Consider the following 25,281-nt stretch of genomic DNA (forward strand, 5'->3'; position numbering starts at 1 on the left):
AACCCACCACCATAGGTGTATGTGGCTGGCGCCTTAGCCACCTGAGCCACAGGCACCGAGCCCTATCTTTTTTTTTGAGACAGAGTTTCATTTTGTTACCCTTGGTATTGTACTGTAGCAATACAGCTTACAGCAACCTGAAACTCTTGGGCTTAAGCAATTCTTTTGCCTCAGCCTCCCGAATAGCTGGGACTGCAGGTGCCTGCCACAACACCTGGCTATTTTTTAGAGATGGGGTCTTGCTTTTGCTTAGGCAGCAGCTTGAACTTGTGAGCTCAGGCAATCCACCTGCCTTGGCCTCCTAGAGTGCTAGGATTACAGGTGTGAGCCACTGTGCTTGGCCCTTATCATTTATGGAGAATTTTGAGATGGGAATGGGTAAACACAGAGAGACCAAAATTGGAGGGAAAAAACTATGCAATGAGTTATAAGCTAACATATATATTATTGTGCCATCTTTACTAACTTGCTTGAAGCAAGTCCCTGGCTAGGAAATGTATCATGTGGAAGTTCTAACTCCTCAACATGATAGAATTTTTAAGTGTGGTAATTTAAAAAGTCAACGTCTACCTCTGACCTTCTTGCAGAGGGATTCGGATTGCTGGAATAAAAAATTTGGGCTAAATAGTATCAAGATGCTGATTTTCTTAGTAGCCTTTAAGCCCCATCACTGTGTGAGGTTCTTTTGAAGCCTCACAAAAATCTCAGTATGGAGATTTTGCTTTTAGCCTCTGTTGGGTTAGAGTACTTTTAGGGTTAGAGAGGAAGTACTGTGAAATACACAAAGTATATCCAGCACCCTTGCTGCTTTCTTCCTAGCCTAGAATACAGCCCCATTACTGGGCTGTTCCTTCCTAGAGAAGGGTTTGGTAAACTATGACCCATGAGCTAGATCTAGCCTGCTGCCTATTAAAGTACCTGAAAGGTAAGAATGGGTTTTACATTTTCAGTTGGTTGACATGTGCAGATTATATGTCTATAATAAAAATTTATTGGCTTGGCATATGTAGCTCAAGTTGCTAAGGTGCCAGCCACATACACTGGAGCTGGCAGATTCAAGTCCAGCTCAGACACGCCAAACAAAAATGACAACTATAACCAAAATATAGCCGGGTGTTGTGGCAGGTGCCTGTAGTCCCAGCTACTTGAGAAGATGAGGCAAGAGGATTCCTTTAAGCCCAAGAGTTTGAGGTGCCTGTGAGTAGTGACACCACGGCACTCTACCTAGGACAACAGCTTAAGACTCTTATCTCAAAAAAATAAAATAAAAATTTATTGTAGTACAGCCATGCATATCTGTTTTAGTGACCATAAATAAGGATTTATCAGAACACAGCCACACTAGTAGTTTTCAGGTTACAGTAGCAGAGTTGAGGGGTTACAACAGAGATGTTATAGCATATAAGCCAAAAATATTTACTATCTGTCTTTTAAACAGAAAAGCTTTCCAACTTCTGTCCTAGAGGCAGCTCTAACATTCTAGGAGATTGATCAAAGAAAAGATAGATTAGTATCTTTTAGGAACAGAATTCAGTTCTTTCTTGAATTATCTCTACCAAGGGAGAGAGGATATTGAGCAAAGTGGAGGTCCCTGACTGGGAAATATATTAAACCTTCTTCTTCCCAGATTAAGAGGAGGACCTGGGCCAGAGTACCTAGAAACATAGAGTGCCATCTTATTCTCTTTGACAGCACCCTGTTTATTTTCTTCTTTGCATTTAAACTTTCCTGATGTTTTCTGGTGTAATTATCTCTCTTCCCCTCTAAAGAGAGGTTAAGCTCCATTAGATAGGGCCTTTTTCTGTCTTGTGTACTCCACTATTTAGAATAGTGCCTGGTACATAATAGTCATGTAATCAATGTTTGTGTAATAAATAAATAATTATGGGTCCATAGTTCAGTGACCCTATTCCTCATTTTCAGGGGTCTTATGAGACCTAATTATATAGCTGTTTTTAAGCCCATAATATCTAGGTCTGAAGATTCCCAGAGTTGGCTGTATTGCATGTCTGCTTCTGACAATCTTCTCATATGTCTTGTTAGGGACATACATTCGCACTAGTGATGGTCGGATCTTTGCAGTTCGGGCAACTGGCAAAACAAAGGCCCCTGAAGATGGTCGGATGGCTGCCTCAGGTGTGATGGTTTATACTTTCCAGTGATCCATTCAACATTTGTTTGGTTTGGTTTATAATTAACTTTTTTTTTTTTAATAGATAATATGTACATGGTTCGAAATTCAACAGGTAAAATAAGGGTAAAGTGAAAAACATGCTTTTCTCTCACCATGCCCCCTAGCCATCTATTGTCCTCCTGGAGATGCTACTCTCATTTGTTTTTTCAGAGATATTCTATACATGGTATAGGGTTGTGTGAGTGTGTACATGTAAAAATATATGTATATAAATAATGTGTGCATAAATTTTCTTTGTGATTTTAAAACAAATGCTATTATACTATATTATAATAGTAAACAGTATTATAAATGTACTGTTTACTCCTTTTTTCACTTACCAGTAATGGCTCATTCCTTACCATGCCTTCTGGACAGGCCTCATTGAAGATTTGCACAGAATGGGGTATCACACAATGTATTACCTAGTTCTCTGTCAATACACATTTAGATTATTTTACTCTACCAATGCTGACATTGCTTTTTCATAGTTGTGAAATCTATAGGATAAATTCCTAGATGTGGGATTGCCAATGTATGGCACATTAACAATATTAGGAACTCTTTCCAAATTCTCTTCAATAAGGATGGCTATAATATTTCCTCCCACCGTTGAGATATGAGAGCTAGACTGCTGTTGGTCCTAGCTTAGTATTGTGGAAATTTAAATTTTCATACATGCAAGTTGGAAAAATAGCACCTTGAGCACCCATATATCCTACCTATGGCTCATGTCTGTAATCCTAACACTTTAGGAAGCAGTGGTAGGAAGACTGCCAGATAAAATGTTGAGTTTTCATAAACTTCTGTCTCTCCTTCTCTATTACTTCAGTCATTTGTAAGTTGAAGACACCATGTCATTTTATCCATAAATACAGTAAAACCTCCATAGTTAACCACCCCCCATGTTGATCACCTCTTAAGTTGACATAATTTTCATAGACTTGACATGCAACACATGTATGTACAATATCAGTATAGTTCCTTACTTTGACCACCTCTATATGTTGACTAATTTGATATAGTCCCTTGGTTGGTCAACTTACAGAGGTCCTACTGTACTTTGAACTTAAATTTTAAGATTAAGTCTATTTTCTTCCTAGCCATACTACCATTATTATGCTAAAAAAATTTAACAATTCCATAATATTGCCTAGTATTCAGGCCATAATCAGATTTCCCAGTTGTTCCAGATAATCTTTCATAACTATGAATTTTGTTATTATTTATTTAATTTTTTAAAAAATAGAGATAGGGTCTCCTCTTTTACCTAGCCTGGATGATGTGCCAGTAGCTTGATAATAGCTCACTGTAACCTTGAACTCCTGGGCACAAGCTATCCTCCTGCCTTAGCCTCCCAAGTAGCTGAGTCTACAGGTGTGTGCCCTCATACCAGTTTTTTTTTGTTTGTTTTTTTTTGAGTAGAGACAGGGTCTGACAGTGTTGTCCATGCTGAGCTGAAACTCCTGGGCTCAAGTAGTTCTCCTGCCACTGCTTCCCAAAGTGTTAGGATTACAGACATGAGCCATCATACTCAGCCTGTTTTGTTTTTAAATCGGGATGAAGTGCTTTTCACCTTCATTTTCTTCTTTTTCTACCCTGCTTACTAACTCTTACCCCTAGAAAAAGTGTCTGGTTTTAATAATGAACTCTTAGTGTGTCGTATCTGTTATCTCAGAGTATTCACCTTGGTAGAGTAGAATCAGCTAGGGTGCAGAAAAGTCACATGCCTTGTCCTAGATCAGTGGTTCTCAACCTTCCTAATGCCACAGCCCTTTAATACAGCTCCTGTGGGTTGTGACCTACAGGTTGAGAATTGCTGTCCTAGATAGATTCGTTTGGGGATGAAAGAATTTCTTTGTAACTGGAAAAGGTCGACTGAGTGATGTTGCTTAGACATCAAACTATTAGAATTTTGGGAACCACAAGACAGGATTTTTTTTTTTTTTAATGGAATTTTCCCTTCTACTTTTCTTCTTTCCCTTCTTCTTCTGGCCATTCTGGTTCTCAGTTACCTACATTTTGTCCCCAGGTTCCCAGGGGTCTTCTCGTGAATCCACAAGCAACGGCAGACACAGTGCCTCATCACCCAAAGCCCCTGACCCTGAGGGGCTGGCCAGGCCCGTCTCTCCTGACAGCCCAGAGATCATCAGTGAGCTCCAGCAGTATGCAGATGTGGCTGCTGCCCGGGAATCCCGTCAGAGCTCCCCAAGCACCAATGCCGCCCTGCCTGGCCCCCCGGCCCAACTTGTGGACAGTAGTGCTGTTCCTGGGACAGCTCTTGGGACTGAGCCTCGACTTGGGGGTCATTGCCTCAGTAGTTCCCTCTTGGTGACTGGCCCGCCCTGTGGTGATAGGCACCCAGTGCTGGACTTAAGGGGCCACAAGCGAAAGTTGGCCACACCACCTGCTGCCCAGGAGTCAACCCGTCGGCGGTGCAGGAAAGGCCATCTGCCAGCCGCTGTGCAGTCGTATGAACATGGGTATCCGGTCTCTGGCGGGTTTGCCATGCCACCTGTCTCCTTAAACCATAACCTCACCCCTCCCTTCACCTCCCAGGCTGGGGAGAACTCCCTATTTATGGGCAGTACCCCCTCCTACTACCAGCTGTCCAATTTGCTGGCAGATGCCCGCCTGGTGTTTCCAGTGACTACTGACCCTCTGGTGCCAGCAGGCCCTGTCAGTTCCTCATCCACGGCTACCTCAGTCACTGCCAGCAACCCCTCCTTCATGTTCAACCCCTCTATGCCAGGGATACTACCCAACTATTCACTCCCGTTCTCACAGCCACTCCTGTCCGAGCCGAGGATGTTTGCGCCTTTTCCTTCCCCTGTCTTGTCCAGCAACCTTTCACGGGGCATGTCTATCTACCCAGGCTACATGTCCTCACATGCAGGCTACCCAGCTGGTGGCCTTCTCCGGTCCCAGGTGCCTCCGTTTGATTCTCATGAGGTTGCTGAGGTGGGCTTCAGCTCCAATGATGATGAAGATAAGGACGATGATGTGATAGAGGTCACTGGGAAATAGCTGGGGAGCTCCTTCCCCATCTCACTTGTGGGGGAAACTCAGCAGGTTGCCCACCAAGCTGGAAGGCAGTGATTTGGGCTTTCTGAGAATAGGGCACTTGGCAGGAAGGAAAAGGAAGAATACAAAGAAGAGTGGTTTGCTATGGTGGCAGGGGCTCTGTTGCTATTGAACAAAAGAGGGGAAAAAATTAAACAGAGCAGCAATAGTGGGAAATCAGGGACTCAAAACAGGGATGGAGGGGCAGGGCAGCCTGTCTGTCTTCCTTCCTGCCTTGCTTATGCTGTCTCCTTGCTTGCTCGCCCATCTGAGTGTAGAAGTTCACATCCCATTTCTGTCTTTGGGAACATTCTCTCCCAAGAGAGCTGCCTTACTGGGTGACTTAGCTTGGCCTGGGGGGTGGGGGGGTGGGAGGGAGAGGGTGACTCAGAGAAGGAGGGTGGGCAGGGGGAGCAGACTGAGATCCCATGTGAAATGGGGTCTTTTTAGGGGTTGGGAAGGAAACATACCAGGTATGTGTGTTTGTGAATGTGTATGTGTGTGTATGTCTATGTATGTATGTAATGGACCAGGGGTGAAGGTGGGAGGGGAGGGAAGGAGGGAGGAACTAAGGGTGAAATTGAAAAATGAATTTACCTTTTTAAAAATGGAGATCAAAGTGTAGTGGTTCATGGCAACCATTAGTGTGAACATCAAGTTGAGCCCAGGAGAAGAGCCCTGGAAATCACAAGTTTTCTTCTAGTTGGGTGAAGAGAAGGCTCAGCTAACTCAAGTCCCTGGTTTTCAGAGTCACAGTTGTTTTTAGAATTAGGAGAAAATCATGAGAGAACATGGGCATTACCAATCTGTCTCTTACTCCAGTGGCTGTCTCTAAGCAGATCTCCCTTTCCAAGATGAGAGTTGTCCATGTGCAGAGGGTGGGAGAGAGAAGCATTGCAGTGTGTGAGTGAGAGGTCATGGAATTGTGGCTGGAAAATACATTTCACCAGGGTGGAACCGAGCCCCCAGTTGCTCATCTTGGTGGTCTTTCCTGTTCTTTTCCTCCCCCATTGGAAAGCTCCATGTTAATTTATTAAGGACAATTATTTATTATTTGAACTTTTCATGTGTCTTTTTTGGGGGGTAGGGGGGATGTTAGAGGTAAGGAGGATAGGACGTAGAAAGGGATGTTTTAACATATCCCAGTCCCTATAGCTATTGGTTAAAAAAAAAAAAGAAATCCTAGGTAGATGGTAAATTGACCAGGGAGAGGCTTGATTGAGGTTTAAATAACTATGGTTTTGAGAGATGGCCTCTCAGGAAGATAGGGTAGTTAGTGGGGAGTGAGATTCATTCCACAGAGATTGAAACTTGAGATCATGGAGTTTGCTATTAGGAAGTAAGGGGGCCCAAATTTAGAGCTTTATCCTCCTTGGATGACCTTAGAGGCCACCTCTCTATGCTGATTAGTTAAGCTATGGACAGGCAGCTTCTGGGTTGAGGGAATGGACTGTTGATTTTTTGTTAGGAAATGTCTTGGCTTCCCCAGCCTAACAGGTGATCAATGTGGGCCTGGTGTCTGCTGCCTCCATCTTTTTCAAAGGAACACGGAAGAGCTGTTCCTCTTTAGGAGCCTTAAGTCTGGCTTTTCTCTTTAAATAACACGTCAGTCATTCTGGGTCTCCCCTTTTTTATTTCCAATGCCAGAAGAGGGACTTCTAGTCCTTGACCATAAACACTGGCTGTCTTCCTATGGGCATGTCCTCCTTTCTCCCCCTAAGACTTTGCCAGGCATTGTCATTTATGATAAACAAACCTTGTCTGGCTTTAGAGCTTTACCGCCTATGCATGGCTTCTTCCTGGCAGGCATCTGCTGCACCTGCCTATTCCCATCCCACGAGGCAGCTTAATCAGGTCATCCCAGTAGTAGCTCCTATAGCTCTTCTGACTAGCTCATTTCCATTGTTGGAGGGCCTTTGTAGACTTTGGGGTATTGTCCCCAGAGAAGAGATAAGCAGTTGTTGGATGGAGGTGGGGTCTGTTCATGTGTGTTTGTGTGCTGTCCAGTAACACCAAAAGTGGAATTTAGGGAGCTTTCTTTCTCTGTTTTCATAAGCACTGTAGCAGATACTTAACTCTTCAACTAATGGAAGCCTTAGATCTACAATTTAGCTATGCAAATTATTATAGTAATTTAAAAATAGCATTTCCAACCAGTACTTTTTTCTTTCAGATGCATCCCAAGAATGGATGGTGAAGGGACTCAGTTGCAGTGGCCTCTCAGGTAGAGGCTGGTTCAGTAGGAGTGAGTTAGTCTGAATCTCCATTTTGCAGAACACACTCAGAACCTGGGTTATATTTGATGCCTCTCAGTCCCTGGAGCTAGGATTCCAGAGGCATACATGTGTGTTTTAGAGGAAAGAGAGGTATTTCTGTGTTTACTTCTTGGAAATTACTATAGCATAAACCATCCTAGCAGGAAACTAAAACTAATCACTGGAGGGATGGGCTTTTGAAGTAAATTGGTATTGTAAGAGGCCTATTCTCCACCCTCAGTGGTTCCAGTGCTGGGTTTTGGTTCAACTCAGCAAAGGCCTTAATTCTGGGAGGCTGACCTGAGTAGAGAAGGCTTTCTCTAATATGTGCAGCCTCTATTGTGTAGAAGGGTGGGGTTGGAATCATGGGAAATTGGAATTCTATACTAATTCTGTGGTTCTTGCCTTTAAAAAAAAAAGTAAACCCAAAAACACTTTGTGACCCTTCTGCTGCCTCTTTGTGTGCTGGTAGGCAAATGTGCATACACACCAAAGAGGAGCACATATGTGAGGGAAACAGGAAATGTCTCAGAGCCTAGGAGCCAGGTTTTATAGTTTCTTCAATCAGAAACACTTGGTGGTGGCTTCTACTCACCATCCAGGCCTGTACTGGGAGTGCTGATGCTAAGAGCATAGGCAGATCAGGCCTAGGTATTTTCTCTCACTGCTGTCTTCCATGGAATGTCTTCAGGGGCTTCTCAAGCCCCATCTATCTCGTTTAGCCTATGTTCTCAGCCTGTGAAACAACAGTACTATTTAATGATTCAGGATTACCATTTGTAGTGATGCTTGATTTCCTTTTCTTAATATCTTTATAGATAAAAATTGAACAGGGACAAAAGTAGCTATTTAAGAAAGGAAGTTAGTAAACCACGTTGGATCAGATCATTTTCTTCAGATTGGGTATCTGCGAAGTCCTTACCTCTTTGCAATGTGCTGCTTAAGCATGTATCTCATCATCTCTTGATTTAAGGATAACTATCTAGTCCTTATAGTTGTCTTCGCTAGGAATTAGTGTGTGGCATCTCTATATACTTGTGATTCACACCTAAATATGACATTTCCCACTTCAGGAGCATGAAGCAAAAAGCTGGGATAAAGTTTGCTGACTGGTTGAAAAAAAAACTATAATAGTCTAGGTGGGATTGTCATTCCCAAGGTTGTCAGTAGAGAAAGGCCCCCTGCATCAATCTGTTCCAGCCTGGCATTGCTCTAGAATTACATCCTCATCCCATGGGGAAGATCTTCTGGGGGCTTTATATTCCTTGTTACTAGTGTTCCTGGATACCTCTTTTCACTTCCCTTTTACTTTTGATTTATTAGAAAACCAGTCTTTCTGTTCTGAGCCATTGCCTCTGTGCACCCAGGTAAAAGCTAAGTGTGTCTTCCCTTACCAGAACTCCTGAGAGAAGACATCCTTCTCTCAAAGGACCCTTAAGAGGCTTTTTGTCCCACTGCTGACTGTTCTAGGAAATGAGCACCTCAAAGCCTGAGAATGCTGCGCTCTCCACTCATCACCTTCAAACTCCATTCCCTTCTACTGACTCTTCTCTTCTACCTTGTGTATTCTGCTGTGACCCTTCAATGTCTGTTGTGTTCTACTGGCTTGGCCCTAGGTCTTTCATGAATACCCAAGTCTTACAATGATGAACTTCCTGAGTAGGCAATGTCCAACTTTTTTGCTCTTCAGGGACCTGAGTTTGCATCTTTCCCCTCTCACAGATCTGGATATTGTAATCTAGTGCATTAGGGAGGGTTAGCCAGGCAGGCTGCAAAGTCTGTACTGCAGAGGGCTGGGGGAGGTTTGGGTACTCTCTGCTCCACTACTGGATGATATTCAGAAGAGTGGGGACCTCTTACTGTGACCTGACCTAGGACCCTCCCTGGAAAGAGAGCTCTGCTCAACTATATGTATGTGTGTGTCTGTGTGTGTGTGAGAGAGAGAGTGTGTCTGTGTGTGTGTGTTCACGTGAGTGCTCTTGTGCACTAGTGTGTAAAATGACTGTTATCTGGTTGTGTTACTCAGGGTGGGCTGGGGACTCGCCGGAAGAATCCCCCCCACAGCCTACCCAAGACAGGTTTTTTCCTGTACCCTCTTCAGAGAGGTCAGGGGAAGAGGGTCCAGGTGGGTTGAGGGGTTCACAATGGATAACCACTAGGCCACACTGCTTCCAGGAGGAGTAGAGTGGGATTAAGGTGGGCACCTGGCTTTGGTTTTCCGTCTTTCCTCAGGATGCCCTGAGGCCTGGGACCTGCACCTGGCTTTGAGGAGCATCTGTAGCTGGGTGATCCTGCTGCTAGTGTGACCATGGGCTTCCCTCCTCTCTCACAGGGCAGGCCATTCCTGCTCCAGAGACTGGGCAACTGGCTGTTTCTATGACGTATTTATTTTTACTTGTGTTTCATGTCACTTTTTTAAAAAGCAAACAGAACAATTGTAAGTCAGTATAACTGCCTATCAGTTTTCTTTATTTCTTTTTATAAAATAAAATTTAAACTCAAGAAGGCAGTGTTGTTTTAATCAAGGAATTGTCTGGATAGCTGTTCGGCTGAGTGGCAGTGAAAGGAATATAACTTAGAGCATAGTGGGCTCTGGGATAGCATTTATGGAATTAGCAACAGAGGGAAGACTGCTGGCAAGCTTTTTGTTGCATTGAGGTTCACTAGGCTTTTTCTGCTTTTGCTTAAGTGAGGAGGACTCCATTCTTAGGCTCTAGGGGAAACAGCAAAGCTAACTAAAGGGCTTGAGGCTATTGGTCCTCAGCCACAGTAAGTCCTACAGGGGCAGCCCTGACTAGGCTGTGAGTGGCTGAGGATTTGGATGCAGAGGATGGGAGATAATGTATTTCTAAGTGGCTAGTGGCAGTATTTACAGAACTTTCTTTCACTGTATTTGTGTCCTCTGATTGTCATTGAGTTAAAGGACCTAGCCACTGGCTCACAGAGAGTTGATCAGGGCTTTGAAATGTGAAGAGGGTGGGGGAAGGTGGGGACAGTCTTCTTCAGCTCCTCAAATTTAATTTCTTTAATGGGAGGAGCCCTGAGGAAGCATCCTCTGGAAATTTACAAAGGGGGAATTAAAGAGCCTCTGTGGGGATTCCTGGACAGCAGAGCGCACCTGGGGACAAAGGCCAAGTCTGGGCTGTAGGTAAGAGAATAGGGATTATTGAGAGAACTGGGAGTGGAGTGCGGGTGGGAAGATGTCCGGGTGAACAGATCTTCTCAGACTTCATTACAATGGAGATGAAAGGAAGAGTGGAGTAAAGTTACTTGCAAAGTGGGCTGATGCCTTCTGGTGGCCAACTGAGGCTTCGCCGAGATCTTGCCATGGGTGGAGCTTGCAATACTGAAAGCAGACTGAGATGAAGCTGCCACACTGATGGCCTGTAGCCCCAGTCACCAGCAGTCTCTCCTTCCACAATAGAGGTGCTGAAGCTCCTAAGGAACATTCTGAACTCTGACATGGGGCTCTGGAGCTCCACAGCCAGACTAGAAGTAAGAAGAGAGGACAAGATGAAGAATGGGCATCTCTAGACAACGGTTTCTTGTGAGAAGCTCTTTAGCTTCTGAGAAGCATAATTGACTGTTCAGACTCTGCAGGCAGAGGTTGTCTGTTTCTGGGCCAGTGCCATAGCCTCTCCTTGTGTCACAGGAAATCCTTTCAAGTGTGTAGCCCACTGCTTGGGGCACCTAAAGAGTTTGATTATGTGCCTGATATTCATAGGTCAAACAACTGCCATAACCCGCACCCATTCCTGAGTACCTGTGGGCCTTTCTGCCTATTCTGCCAATCTGCCTTGAGGGCTGGGAAAGGCTTGACCTTGTGGACAAGATTCAATCTTCCTTACCTGTGGAAGGAAGAATGTGGAGCAGAGGGCAAGGAAGCCAGGATTATGACTGCTTCTGCCCAACCTGCTCTTTGCTAGTGCAATAGTTGGATCCATAAGATGTACTACCCCATGACTGCTGACTTTTTTCTCCTTCACCTTCCTGGTGTTTCCATCACAGTGATCACCCTCCCAAATACCAATCCTTGTCTGGAGCACCTGAGAGGTTATTCTGAGATGTGAACAAAAGGAAATGGAGTCTAGGTTCTGTGTGGGCAGCGTGGCTGTATATTCACTTAGGTGTGAGTGGGCTGAGTTTGGAAAGGAAGTCAGTGTGAGGGGCAAGGGGGGATGGGAATATAAGGGTCAGGGGTACCTGGGTTGATGCACTCATCCCTTTCTGGGTGGGACTGTGCACTCGGCTGTGTTCAGTGGACCTTTGTGTTCATTTCTCTTTGGGGGTGCCTTTGTGCTGGGCCCTATCAGCACCAAGATGGCTCTCAGAGCAGCCTTCTTTTAGCTAAGTTTCTGAGCATAGTTATTACCTTCCCCACCTCCTCCACCAAAGAGTCTGGAGGCTAGAGTGCTTTATAGTTTTCAGGTCCTCGGAAATAAGAGCTGAAGATGGAACTGATCATCAAGGATCTTACACTTGACCTAGGAGTTAACCTAGTTTATCACTAAACTAGAAGGGTAGACCAGGCCAGGTGTGTTGGCTCCTGCCTGTAATCCTAGCGCTCCAAGAGGTTGAGGTGGGAGGAGCTCAGGAGCTCAGGAGTTTGAGACCAGCGAAGGCAAGAGGAGACCCTGTCTCTACTAAAAATAGAAAAATTAGCTGGGCAGAGTGGCCCGGCCTGCTTGTAGTCCCAGCTACTCAGAAGGATTACTTTAGCCCAGGAATCTGAAGTTGCTATGACCTAGGCTGAGGCCATGGCACTGTAGACCAGCCTCCCCCAGCCACAGCCAGGGCACTGGGGGAGGAGTCGGAAGGGGACATGCTCAAGGAACTTGAGCTCAAGGAGACCGGGGTCTTGATTTTTTTTCTTTTTTTTTCTCAATATCCTCCAGCCCCTAGAACTATCCTGGCAGAAAGTGGTACTCAGTAAATGTTGGATGGATGAATGATAATCCCTGCGTTTAGGAAAGAAGGGCAGGGTGCAGGCAGGAAGCGGCCAGAGGTAGAATCCACCAGTTTCTTCCCTGAGCCCAGATGGGGCTTCAGCTTCCTCAGCTGTAAAATGCGAACAAGTGGCTGTCTGCCTTGGTTCCCAGTTCTGTTGCGAAGTTTCAGTAAGAAAGAGTAGCAGGGCTAAGGGTGGTACAAATGCCCAAGGCTGATACTGCTGTGCGTCCCTGTACAAACTCTCCCTTAGTCCCGACTTCTCGTGGACCCGGGCCAGGGTCTCTACTGCAGGCCACCGGGTTAACTTCTCTCCAGTACCTGGGGCTGGGCTGTCACTGGGGAGTTCCTGCCAATCCAAATGCTTTAGGGTGTTGCTAAGTCACCCTGAGCAACCCGGTAGTTTGTTGAAGGCGGGAAGGTACGTGTTGGGTCCTGTCCCAGCCAGTTACAGGATAGGGCACACACCCCTTGCAAGGGGAGATGGGGAGGAGGCAGGCTTCCACCCTACGAGCCCCGCGCGCACGCGCCCACTGTCACGGCCACGTCCCGCCGCGAGAGGGGGCGGAGCGAGCGTGCGCGGCTAGGGCGGACGGGCCCCGAGACCTGGCCCGAGCCGCCGATCCGCGGCGGGCGGCTGCTGAGGTGAGGGCTGGGCCAGAAGGGAGGCGTCCTCACCGGGGCGTGGACCTGGGACCTCCTCTACTCCCGTTCGCTCTGGCGCGGCCTCTGACCTCTCTGCGTCCCCTCCGTGAGCCGTTCTTTGCACCTCGTTTCTCCCACAGTTGGCCCGGGCCAGGACGCGACCTTGAGTCAGCCCCTACCATGCTGGGTGGCCCACTGTTCAGGCTGCCAGTGTAGGGCACGCGCCACGGCAGTCTGGAATCGCGTTTTAACTCTGCCTCGGTTCCCCAAGGCCGCGCCTCGTAGCCCCAGCTGCAAACTTTAAGCGTCCCTTAAGTTACAGCGGTGCGTGGGTTTCTGGGAGGTCGTGGCTAAAGAGAAAGCTGAGTAAAGAGGCGAGGTTCGTGGTGAAGAGGTGAAGCCTCCTCCTCCCCGCGCAGGCCCCTAGCAGTCGAGGTCTTCCCGCTCCCCGGCAGCGCGAGCCCCAAGTTTTGCTCGCCGCGGGGCGCTTTAAGGGCTGGGCCCTTCGCCACCGCACACGTGAGCGGCACCAGGAAGTTGCACTCGGCCGCCGGCGTCCCTACCGGGCCTCTGACTGAAGGGGAAACGAAACGAAGGCCTGAGAGCTGGCACAGCCTGCCCGTGGTTGGCGGCGAGGGCTGTTTCAGCATCAGGTGTGGTGGCTGGAATCCTCCAGAAAGAGGGGCATGATCAGAACCCTAGTGAAGAGCCCTGAAATTATGAGGCAGGGTTTGGCTTCTGATTTCCTCAAGGATTCTGAGAATGGGGTGGAGATGCCTATTGAAACCCTGGTGGACAATCCCTGAAAAGGGGGTGGTTGGGACTTGGTGTTGCCTCAGGGGTTATTTCCTAGGCTAGAGTGGCTTCCTTTCAGCTTTGGGCAAGGGGATGCTTGGCCCCTGCCACACTGAATGCCATGAGTTCCTAAATATGAGCCTGGCTTTTCAGGTGAGGCTGCCCCAGCCCTTCTCCGTCCTGAAAAATGTACTCAACGTGCCCCCCCCTCCCCTGCAGGAATGTCCAACCTGTGATAGGGATTATGTGAGGACTTTTTGTTTATCTGTGGGGGTGGATATCACGAAAATTATGCACAAACTTTTTTTCTTTTTTTGCTCATCAGCTTTTTTTTTATTGTGTGTTTGATGTGTGGCCCAGGACTTCTTTCATTGTGAAACAGAAACCAAAAGGTTGGACACGCCTGCTGGGGCCTGTAGGGGAATTTTTTTCCCCTTTTCTGAGCATTTTGGAGGTGAAAGAAAAGTGGGAATTAAATTCCGTTGAGAGGACAGGAAGTGTGCCCCTGAGACGTAGGTCAGAGTGAGGGCTTGTCATTCCCGAGGCAAGTGGTAGCCTGTATGTTGAGTTTTCTGTCGAGCCAAGGGTTCAGAGATGTCTAGCATGGATTAAATGCTTGGGCCTTTCTGGAAGCCAGATATGGGGGAGGAAAGAGACAGTTGAAATGGGAGCTTGCATTCCCTTTGCCTGTGTTTCCCGTGGCTCTGTTTAATAACCGTTGGACATTGGACAAGTCTCTTAACCTCCAATCACTTGTGTACTGATCCATACCTACCTTGTTGGATTGTTTTAAGGATTAATGAAGTAACTGTGTTACAGCATTTATACACTATCATGTAATAAGCACTCAGTGGAAGATATATCAGCATCACTCTCATCAAAGAAAACAAGATTGAGCCAAGATGAATAGGACAGGGAAAACATGCAGAAAAGATCATGATACTGATGAGTAGGAGCACATATGGGTGAGAAGACCAGTGGGAGACATCTTGCCATTCCTGCAGTAAAGGTTTAGAAATTTTTTGGCCTCTTAGTCAGGCAAGCCCTGTGTGTACATTGACTCCAGTGGCAGTTTCTCAGCATAAAATCTTAACCCCCAGAACCCATAGGGAACAAATAATTCCACAGAGCTAAGTTTTCCACAGGGTTGCAGCATTGCCTTTTCAGCTTCAAAACTTTTTAAATATTAATTGTAAACAGTTGGAGTGGGAATGCCTCCCCCAATGGGCTGTGTGCTTCCCTTTCTCTTTAAAAAATCTCCTCTGGGCTGTGATTTTTTTTTCCCCCTGGGCAACTCAGATCAAGCCTTCTGTAAGGGAGTTAGGCCTCTGGCCCTCAGTTACCTAAACACCTAGGTGGTCACATACTAACTAGCCTCTTTTGTGTTCCTGGGCCTGCTCTTGTGTAGCTTCTCTTCTTATGGGTAACTTTTAATTCTCCCTGTTGTGTGTTTCCACTTCTAGCAGCCTTTTCCTTCTTCTTGATGTTTCTAGTCTTCTATGGACTAGAAAAGTGGGATGAATCTTGTTAATATTATTGGTTCAAGTCTGAGAAGTTTAGTGCTGGACTTTATTCTAGCTTCTTAGGCTGTTTGGCTCAGTCTCTGTTCTGGTTCTGGATGGGTGAGCTTGCTGGATAGCAAGGTCCCTGCAGGTGAGATATACTTAGCAAAGGAGAAGTTTCTTTGAAATTCTCTCCCTGAGGCATATTTCCCCCTGGGATTTTGCTCCTCTTGGTTTTCCTGTTTGTTAATAAGTGTTTGGATTTTGGTGTTTGCTTATCCTCCCTCTGGCAGTAGGTAGTCCACGAGGCTTGGAGAGGCTAGGCTTGGCTGGCATTGTAGGTCAGCCCTGAGAAGGAAGCGGCAATGTGGGGAGAAAGCAAACCGGTTGCTCTCTGGTCCATCTTGGGGGAGAGACTAGTCAGGACCAGGAGTGTGTCCCTGGCTGATTCCCTCCTGAGCCCCCTTATGACTCAGTTTCCCCAGGTGTGACTAGAGCTGCCATCTGACAGGTAGAGCTGTTCCCCGGGCTTCTTCAACTGTGATTAAGAAATAAAGAGGTTTGTGGCTTCAGTCATCCTTTGTAGCTCCCTTCTAGGTCACTCTGTGTGTAAACACCTCTGGCCCCTCCCCCTCCTGGGTCACAGCACCCAAGGCAGGGCTGACGTTGGGCCAGAACTGGTTGGCGGGCAGGTGGGCACATTGGTCAGAGTTGGCTACTAGCCTCCTCTCCCTTCTTTCTCCTTTGCAGCTGCCTTGGGGTGTGGGAGGCCCAGAGCCATGTCGGACCTGCTACTCCTGGGCCTGATAGCAGGCCTGACTCTGTTACTGCTGCTGACACTGCTGGCCTTTGCTGGGTACTCAGGGCTGCTGGCTGGGGTGGCAGTGAGTGCTGGTTCACCTCCCATCCGCAATGTTACTGTGGCCTACAAGTTCCACCTGGGGCCGTATGGTGAGACTGGACGGCTTTTCACTGAGAGCTGCAGCATCTCCCCCAAGCTCCGCTCCATTGCTGTTTACTATGACAATCCTCACATGGTAAGAAACCTCCCTGGAGTTCCACCCCATGGATGGAGCTAGGCCAGGGCTTTTGGGGGGAGGGAGATTTGGTTTCTGAGGAGAGAGTGGGAAAATCTTTGAGATGGCCCTGCAGACCCCTTCACTGTGAGCTTGAAACCCCTTCCACATTTAGCCCGGGCATTTGTTCCATGCATCTATTGGCTTTCTACTTGCTCAGACCTGGTTCCTCTTACTCATGGCTACTTAGGAGCACACCACTATGAATCCCTAGCTTCTGCTAGAATTTTGGTCTCCTGCCTCCTCTTCTTGCTGTTCCTCCTGTTGTCTCCGTTCAAGGCCATCACTCTAAGACCAGGCCATTCAGATTCTGCCCCCTCTGAGGTTACATCTTGTTTCTGTGCTTTCCTTGCCTCAGCTGTCCTGCCATGAGATGTAGGCCTTCAGGAGCTAAAAGGACAAACCCTTGGCATAGGGCTTAGGATCATATCTCTTCAGCCATTCTGGTGGGCTCCTACCCAGTGATGGCATTTCCTTAGACCTCAGGCTGCCTGGTTGGGAGAGGGCCTGGGGCGGGGCAGGGGGCACATGGATCCAGATCAGCTTCTGAGAATGTCCATAGTGCTGGAGTCAGAGACTAACTCTGCATCACTAACATTCTGTGGGTGTCAGGCTGTAGTTGCAGCGTCTGATGAGTCAAGGCTTGCTAATATAGTCTCTTGTCATGCTATGGGGTGGTGCTGCTGCCCACAGCTGGATGGGCTGGCAGTTTGTCAAGGGTTCTTCAGCCTCTTACTACCAAGCTATGCCAAACCAAGCATTTGGAATCCCCAGCTCTGATATCCTTGCCTGCACAGTTCAAGTGTACAAGCCCTACAGCCCGCCCACTATCTGGTGACAATAGAAGTGTGGCCAGTGGACATGTGGTGGGTTGATAAAGGTGGAAGGGTTTGCTGAGCCAGGTAGGGAGGTATAGCAGTTTGAGAGAAGGAGTCTGGCACAATTTGCCACCTTTGTTTTAGGAAGCTAACTGGAGGACAGGTGGATGAGGGAAGGAGATGAAGAAGGGAGGCCATTGAAGAAACTGGGCTGGGCCCAGTCAGCTGAGAGGTGACGTGGGCTGCTTGAGGGATGATTAGACAATGTCTGAGGTTTTGAGGTCACATGACTGGGAGATGGCACTAACTGAAGTTGGGAGCACTGGGGCATGAGTGGGATGGGGAGGTATCAGGCTGTGGGAGTTCTCCTAGACCAGATGCCTAACCACCACCCCTGCAAGGGTCTGTTGTGTAAGTCCCTCCTCGTCCTATGCTGGCCTCTGATCCCTGCCCCTCCTTCCACACCTGGCCCAGGTGGAGCCCCGTGCAAGGCCCTAGTGGGAGGGCGGAGAGTCCTTGTGGCTGCCTCTTTCCTCATCAGCATGTCTGCCTGTTTTGGAATCAACACATTGCTTCTTGGGTTAGAGGTGCTAATTCTAGGATAGGAAAGGGCCAAGGCAGCAGGGTATCCTAGGGTTAGTGCTGGAGGCAGGTCCAGGGAAGGGTGAGCTAGAAGAACCCCAGCATGGGGTACTCTCCCTGTGGCCTCCTAGCCTAGCCCTCTGCTCTCAGGAAGCCCACCACGTAGCTTTACAAGAGTTGTGGTGGACCCTGTGGGGTGGCTCTGGGTGTCCAGGGCTGCCTGGACATGGTGTGACTTGAGTGCTGGTCTGGGGTCCATGACTAGAGAATACAGCCATACTCCTAGCAGTCCCAGGGTCTGTTCCTGTCCCATCATTGTCTTGCTGTGTAATCTTACACATGTCACATAACTTTTTTTTCTTTTTTTTTTTTTTTGAGAGAGAGTCTCATGCTGTCACTCTGGGTAGAGTGCCATGGTTTCATTATAGTTCACAGTAGCTTCCAACTCTTGGACTCCAGCAGTACTGTTGCCTCAGGTTTTTCTATTTTTAGTACAGGTGGGGTTTTACTCTTGCTCAGGCTGGTCTCAGAACTCCTGAGCTCAAGCAATTTACCTACCTTGGCCTCCTAAAGGGTCAGGATTATAGGGGTGAACCACTGCACCTTCCTCCCACATAACCTTTCTAAGTCTCTATTTCTTCATCTGCAGAGTAGTAATAAAATAGCTGCTTCATAGGTAGGCTGTCAAGGCTTAAACAGTATTGGTGAGGCAGTTCACACCAGCCTGTAGCCCTCAACAAAGAAAAGGGTGGGGAAAAAAACACTCATGTTATACCAGCATGTGCTGAGGGTCAGGATGAGGAGGCTTAAACCTTTGGTCTGACTGTGGACATCTGGCTGGCATAGAAGATCACTGAACAAGTCCAGGTGGCCCCTCTGATCCTTCCCCTCCCAGTCCTGGGTCCTCCCAGAATATACCTGTGTCTTCATTTAGTGGTAGGTCACACCACTGGCACCTGGGATGGCTCAGGGACATGTGGGTCCCCCCCTGCTCTGGGAGTGAGGCTGTGCATTCTTTGCCTGGCAGAGATTCTAATAGATTCAGGGGACCATGGACCCTAAGGCTTTAGGGACTCATGGTTATCCCGGACTGCCTGGTCTGTAAGGACCTGAGGCCTCCTGGTCCACATTCTTGATATTATAGAGGGGGAGACTAATGTTCAGAAAGCAGGAGTGATACACTGATAATCACACTTTTTGTTTTCATTCAACAATATTTGAGTACCTTATCTGTGTCAGGCTCTGTGCTGGGCCTGGGGTACCATCCTCATCCTTGTCCTGAGGTAGGCTGAGAACTCAAGCTTTCTGCTCCCTTGGCTGCCTTCATCAGCAGTGTTCATCTTGGGGTCCTACATGTTCCAGTTCTCAGAGTTAGATAGGATATAGGCTCATCTGTTGTCTGCCCCAGCCCCACTGCTCCAGGCATAAGAGGAGCAGGAATCTGCTCCTACAAGTGGGACAGTGAGTAACCAGGTTAGAAGTGCCACCTGGCTCTGGATGCTGCCTGCATCCATGAGGTGTAGACTGACAGCTCCCTAGCCGCACCCCTTCCTGACTTTAGCTGAGCATTGGGGAGTCTGAATGTGGGCACAGGAAGTGGCACAAGAAATGGTATTACCCAGCAGAATAGTGGCAGTTACTATGGACCCTTTCATATTAGATGCTGATTAAGCTATTAGCCATATGTCCTAGAGTCCTATGTGGGAAGAGGCTGCAAGATCTGGGCAAGTGTGAAGCAAGAGGAAGCATTTCATTCTCCATCCCTGAAGGCCTTTTCATGGTTGGGAGTAGGGAGAGTGGAAAGAGGGAGCATGTGTCAGGAAGTGGACAGACCCTGGCAGTGGCTCATAGTGGGTGCCCTTTCCCCTCAGAGCTCAACATTCATGGAGTACAGTCCATTTCCTCTTTAAGGTTCCTGGGGGAGGGAGGTGAGTTGAATTGAGAGATGGGTCAGGTGTAGGTGGATGTCTGTCACATCTGTCCCCTTATCCCAGTTCACATGTATGTTCTGTGTACCCTAACCCTTGCATAGCTGAACTGCTTTGCCCTCAGCCTAAGTCTGAGATCAGTGCTAGGGGTTTGAAAAGTGGCTTTAGCCTCCCTTTCTGGGCCTTGTCTCTCTGGGAACCTTCAGTGTTGGAAGTGAAAGAAGGAACTGAGAGGACCCTGAGTGCTTTGCTTGATCTTAGCCACCTCTAGTCTGTGGACAGGCCCTAGTGACTGGGCTGCTGTCATTGTGCCAGTGGATCCATCCTATCTGCCAGCCTTTCCCCCTACCTCCTGTCCAGGAGGTGAACCTTACTCTCTGCAGCCACCCCCACCTCTACTGTTGGGTTTGAGGCTTAGGTATCCTGCCTGCTTGCCCTTGTGGGGAGCTTGGCTAGGCAAGAGGGGCATGACAGCCAGTTCAGTTTACCTGCCTAAAGCAGACCTGTATTTGCTGCTTACATCCACTACCTAGGAGGGAGTGCTTGCCCCAGGCATGGAGTGGGAGGTGGAATTCGTGGCACTTCAGATGTGTGTTTAGTAAGCTAGACTGCTGTTGAAGTCTTGTTTTCCTTTCATGTTCAGAACTAACATGAAAAAAAAAGTCTCATTTTCCCCATAGTCCACTGAAAATCAAATTGGGGCCAGCAAGTCTGCAGGGGCTGAGGCTGGTGAGAGTTTTGATTTGGGCCTTTGTCATACTCTGCCTTCCCCCTCAATATGTGTGAGGATGGGGCCCTCCAGCTTCTCCAGAAGCACTTAGGTCAGATGGAGTCCAGGAAAGGAGACAAGGGAGTAAGATTTCCCAGGATTGACCTCCTGCACAAGAGCAGTGGGAATGTGGGCTGGGTTTATGTTTCCTCAGAGCCTCAGCTATCTCTCTCCTATGCCAGTTATCTCATGATTATTCTCTGCCAGGTAGAGTCCAGGCTTTTGCCTTGCAGCCGGTAAATTGTGTGGGACAGGTTGGGAAGGGTGAGCACCTCTAGGCCTTTGGAAGGGGAGGTAAGGTGAGGTCAGGGTGTGCTACTGGGACTTTGTACTGCTAGGAACCCTGTTGTCTCTGGCCTGGTCCCTGCCTCGTAGAGGTTGCCTGGGCTATGTGAGGAGGTGCTCTGCGGGGAGAAGCTGTTGTGTACCCATTCCTTGCTAGAACCTATTTCTTGGGCTCCCATGTGGCCCTGGATTGTATGGTACAGCTCTGGAGCTTGTCTGCTTGGGTTCAGATACTGACTCCAGCATTCCCTTACTGTGACCTTTACTGAGTGGCTTGGTTCTCTGGGCTTTATTTAGGAACAGGGTTGATAATAGTACCTACTACACAGGGATGTTTGGATTTTGTGAGCTTATTAATGGAAGGCAGTGACAGGGGCAATTAGTCAGTGCCTTGTCAGATACGAGCTGATAGGATTATGCTTGAGAATGAGGGGTAGAGAGCCAGGTTCTTGAAACGCTTTCTAAGTGGAAACTCTAAAAATTCCCTGAACCCACCTTTGAAAGTTAGCATCTTGCTGACTCCTTAAGTATAGTTCCTGTCTTCTGGCCTCACTGTCTATATCAGCCCATGTTTTGGTACCTGCTGCAGTGTACCTTTGGGCCCTGGCTGCTCAGGGGATTTGGACACATAGAGTTTGGTGTGTTCACCTGGAGCACCCAGAAAGGTGAACAAGGTCCAGTGCCCAGCTTCTGGTAATGGGCAGGTGCAGCTGTTCTGCTTTCCTGGGTGTGCCAGTGCACATGAAGGGCATTGCCTCTTCTTTTCCCCTTATTTGAGGCAGCTCTGGGTTTGGTGGGCTGGCATGGGAGGGAATAAGTGAAGCCCTTTGGATTTGGAATTGGCAGATGGTGCATCTGTCCCTGTCGGGTTGCATAGGTTATGGGCCTGGAATTGCCTATTTTCTGTTGAACTCAATGGCTGGGTTTGGTCTGGGCCAGCTGATAACCATTTCTCCTTCCTGGATTCTGAAAGATATCAGTCTTGTCCATTTCCAAGACTCAATGAGGTCTAGGCTAGATAGGGCCCCTGAAGTGGCTCTCTTCATTATGGCCTCACATCAGAGAGTCTGCAGAGTACTATGAGACCTTTCTGGAAGAGGTAGTGGGGCCAGATTTAGGATTAGCTCATACCTAGAAGCTTTAGGTTTCAAGCAGACTTTCCTCTTTTCACAGTTCTGGGACTCAGGAGGCATCAAAGATAGTTTGGGTCCTAGCATCCCTCTAACTTTTCCCTGATATTCTTGTTTTGAGGACAGATACTGGGTAAGCTTGCCTTTACCCAAAGTAGTACTGAGTCTAGCCATTGTCCTGTCTCTCTGGTGTGGTTCCTTGCTGGGGCTAGTTCTCTGGTGTGGTCCAGGTTCTTGTGCTGGGCCCAGGTGTCCAGAGAAATAAATGGTTGGAATGAGAGGAAAATAAGCAGGCAGGTAGAGCTAGAAGGATGAGGTCTACATTCTAGGTTTAGGCCCAAATGAAGATGTTGCATTGGGCTTGGTGCCTGTAGCTCAGTGGCAAGGGTGCCGGCCACATACACCGGGGCTGGTTGGTTCGAACCTGGCTCAGACCTGCTAAACAATAATGACAACTACAATAAAAAAAAAAAATAGCTGGGTGTTGTGGTGGGTGCCTATAGTCCCAGCTACTTGGGAGGCTGAGGCAAGACAATCCCTTAAGCCCAAGAGCTTGAGGTTGCTGTGAGCTGTGATGCCACGGCACTCAACCGAGGACGACATAGTAAGACTCTGTCTCAAAAAAAAAAAAAGATGTTGCATTGAACCAAGGTGGATGGGGTTTTGTGCCTTCAGGAAACCCCTACTTTCTGGGGTAGGCCTCAGTAGGCCATTTGCCTGCAGTCAGGCCATGGCTTTCCTGAGAGCCTACCCCTGCTATTGGACCAGCCTTGCCACTTGTTAGAGTATCTTAGAGTCTGTCTCATCTCCTCCTTCCTGGTGCTGGATTCAGCTGTTTCCTGGCTCTAGCTTTACATGGGGCTGCTTAGCGGGTGATAGGCTTGCTGAGGGTCTTCTTAGGCTGCTCCTTAGCCATGGCCAGGGCAGGGGAAGGGCTGGAAAGGAGCTACTGTGCCCCCTGTACCTCCAGGATCCTAGCAGCCATGTTTCCTTAATAGCTGCCTCCTTCCACTGTGAAAAGAGCTTATTTCTTCCTCTAGGTGGAGGGAGAGGATGCAGGGCTTGTGTTTGCATGTATGTAGTATCACTGAGTGTGCTCCAAGGACTTCCTTTATGTGCAAGCTCCTGGATCTTTTTGCCTTGGGGCCTGGAGTGGTGGGGAGAGACGGGGAGGCCATCGATTACAGTGCAGCACAAGACCTCCCTTACTGGATACTTGAGATCAGAGAGGAGGAGTGGCTTGGCAGGGAGCAACAGTTTTGAGGGGGAGGCTTGAGCTAAGTCTTGCAGGATGGGCAGGAGTTTCCCAGGCAGAAGGGACTCTAGAATAGGGTGAAGAAGGACATTTCAGGCAGAGGAAATAGCTTACGCAAAGGCAGGAAGCATGAGAGGACCTGGTATGTTTGGGGAGCTGCAAATAGTTCCATGTGGGTGGGTGTGGGAGTGTGGCGGGTAAGGAGGCTGGAAGGCAGGCTGGGCCAGAGCCTGGATCTGTCCCTCCCTCTGCCACACAGATATTTAGTGGGTGCCTGCCCATCTGGGCTCTGGCCCTTAATGGGGCCTAGAACAGCAGAAAGCGAGTATGAGGTGACAAATCCAGGCAGTGTTGTGTGGGCCACTCTAAAAGACAGCCTTGCACACTGGGTTGGGAATTTAATATCATCCTAGAGGTGAACTGGGAGTCATTGAGAGGTTTTAAGGAGATGATCATATGTGTTCTGGTGTCTTTGGGGGACTGAATAGGGTATTGAGCTTAGAGCTTCATGAGGGCTGCTGTAGTAATTGTAGGAAAGACCCTAGGATCCAAACTGGGGCAAGGCCAGGGATGGAGGGGAGAGATCGTGACCTTCCACCCATTTCTCCATCTGACTTATTCTAGATGTTTCTTTTGCATAGGTTGTTAGAGTCTGGGACATGATGGTAGGCCTTGTGGCGGGCGCTGACCCTTGGTCAGTCAGCAGCCAGCCAGAACCTCCTGCCTACCTGGCCATACTCCTCTTGACACATGAGTTGGGCTGTTGCACCATCTAGAGACAAGAGGTGGTACTGCAGCAATCTGTTCCTTTGTCTGGGTGGGGTGGGAGGAGCTTCAGGCCAAGAGAAGAGACTGTGTCGCAAGGTGGACTTCACATGGGCAAGAGAGTTTACAGCAAAATATTAGGAGGGAGGTGTTGGAGGAGAAGAGAGTGCCTCTGAACCACCCTGAAACGTTCCCTAAAAGGGCATTTGAATCTGAATGGGCAGGGAGGAGCTGCATATGCAGAGGTTTGAGTGGATGGGCAGAATAGGCTGAGGGACAGTTTTGACTGTCTCATAGCTGCTACTAATCAACAGCAGTTATAGAGCACTTGCTGAATGCTGGACCTGGGCTAAGTCTTCATGAAGTATCTCATTAATATGACAGTTTTATAAGTAGATATCAAGGAACTGGGCCTCCAAAAAGCTAAGGGATTTTTCCCAGGATCACGTGATTCAGGATGTACACCCTGGCCTGCTTCCAGCTGTGGTTCTGAAAAACTGCATCATATTGCTTGCCACTGACTCTGAGCCAGAGTTGATGCTGTAAGATTCAAGGGGGCAACAAGGGAACCAGTGGCATAGTAAGCTGGGGGTGACCCCCAGGGTCTGCTTAGAGATGAGAGCCTGGGGTAAGTGCCCAAGTCCCAGGCAAAGTATGACTCCAGGGCCGGGTTGGATTGGCCAAAGTAGAAGAGGCAGATAGGGCTGAAAAATCCCCAGAGGATTGCTAACAGGGCTTAGAAGGTGTTGTAGTGGAAGGGAAGAGGTGAGAACAGGTAATATGATGACTTCATAGGGCTAGGAATGGAAGTTGAGGAGGAGAGTAAAGGGAGGTAAAAGGAATGACCTGTTTAAACTTAGGAGTCAGCAGATTCTTGGTAGGGGGAGAAATCATGCAAAACCCAGGATTGATAGCATAAGATCTGTGCTGAGTCTCTTGGATCCAGGAACACATACCCCTGGGGGCCCAGTCTGAGGCCTGGTCCAGACTTAGGCATGTGGAAAGCTGACATGGGAAACACATAGCAAAAGGTAGAGAAATGAATTCTGGTCCTCGTAGGCCTTGGGTCAGTCCCAGGAAGTGTTGGAGGCTCACACAAGAGCCCTACCTGGCTGGCAGGCATTTTGGGGAGCTAGGGAAGGGAAGCTAGAGAAGAAGTATAGGGTCAGAGGGGAGCAGAGTGGGATGTGCAGGCACTAGGGGCTCAGGGAGACTTGATGGGGGGGAACCAGTAGTCTTGGACTTAATCACGAGAAAAAACTTGGAAAGTAGGGAAGTTCTGGAATGGAGCAT

General features: G+C 48.2%; 2 protein-coding genes across 10 annotated transcripts in view; both read left to right on the forward strand.

The window, feature by feature from the left end:
- Positions 1-5,379, forward strand: part of RAD54L2 (RAD54 like 2) — a 108,468-nt gene extending 103,089 nt beyond the window's left edge. For all 3 annotated transcript variants that reach the window (XM_023513010.1, XM_023513011.1, XM_003789351.3), the window contains 2 exons: positions 2,044-2,136; positions 4,206-5,379. In XM_023513010.1, the coding sequence (XP_023368778.1) occupies positions 2,044-2,136; positions 4,206-5,200 (1,088 nt within the window). In that variant the 3' untranslated portion in view covers positions 5,201-5,379. The remainder of the gene's footprint in view (positions 1-2,043; positions 2,137-4,205) is intronic.
- The window catches only part of TEX264 (testis expressed 264), a 39,604-nt gene continuing 18,863 nt past the window's right edge, over positions 4,541-25,281 (forward strand). For 2 of the 7 annotated variants that reach the window (XM_012804983.2, XM_023513016.1), the window contains exons 1-2: positions 13,011-13,083; positions 16,131-16,417. In XM_012804983.2, the coding sequence (XP_012660437.1) occupies positions 16,160-16,417 (258 nt within the window). In that variant the 5' untranslated portion in view covers positions 13,011-13,083; positions 16,131-16,159. Of the gene's footprint in view, positions 4,645-13,010; positions 13,084-13,168; positions 13,190-13,655; positions 13,737-15,892; positions 15,940-16,130; positions 16,418-25,281 lie in introns of those variants that run through there. The other 5 variants (XM_023513012.1, XM_003789353.3, XM_023513015.1 and 2 more) reach the window with 5 other exon arrangements.

The sequence above is a fragment of the Otolemur garnettii genome, unplaced genomic scaffold, assembly GCF_000181295.1.
Source record: "Otolemur garnettii isolate 467f Iridium unplaced genomic scaffold, OtoGar3 scaffold00032, whole genome shotgun sequence".
Taxonomy (NCBI): domain Eukaryota; kingdom Metazoa; phylum Chordata; class Mammalia; order Primates; family Galagidae; genus Otolemur; species Otolemur garnettii.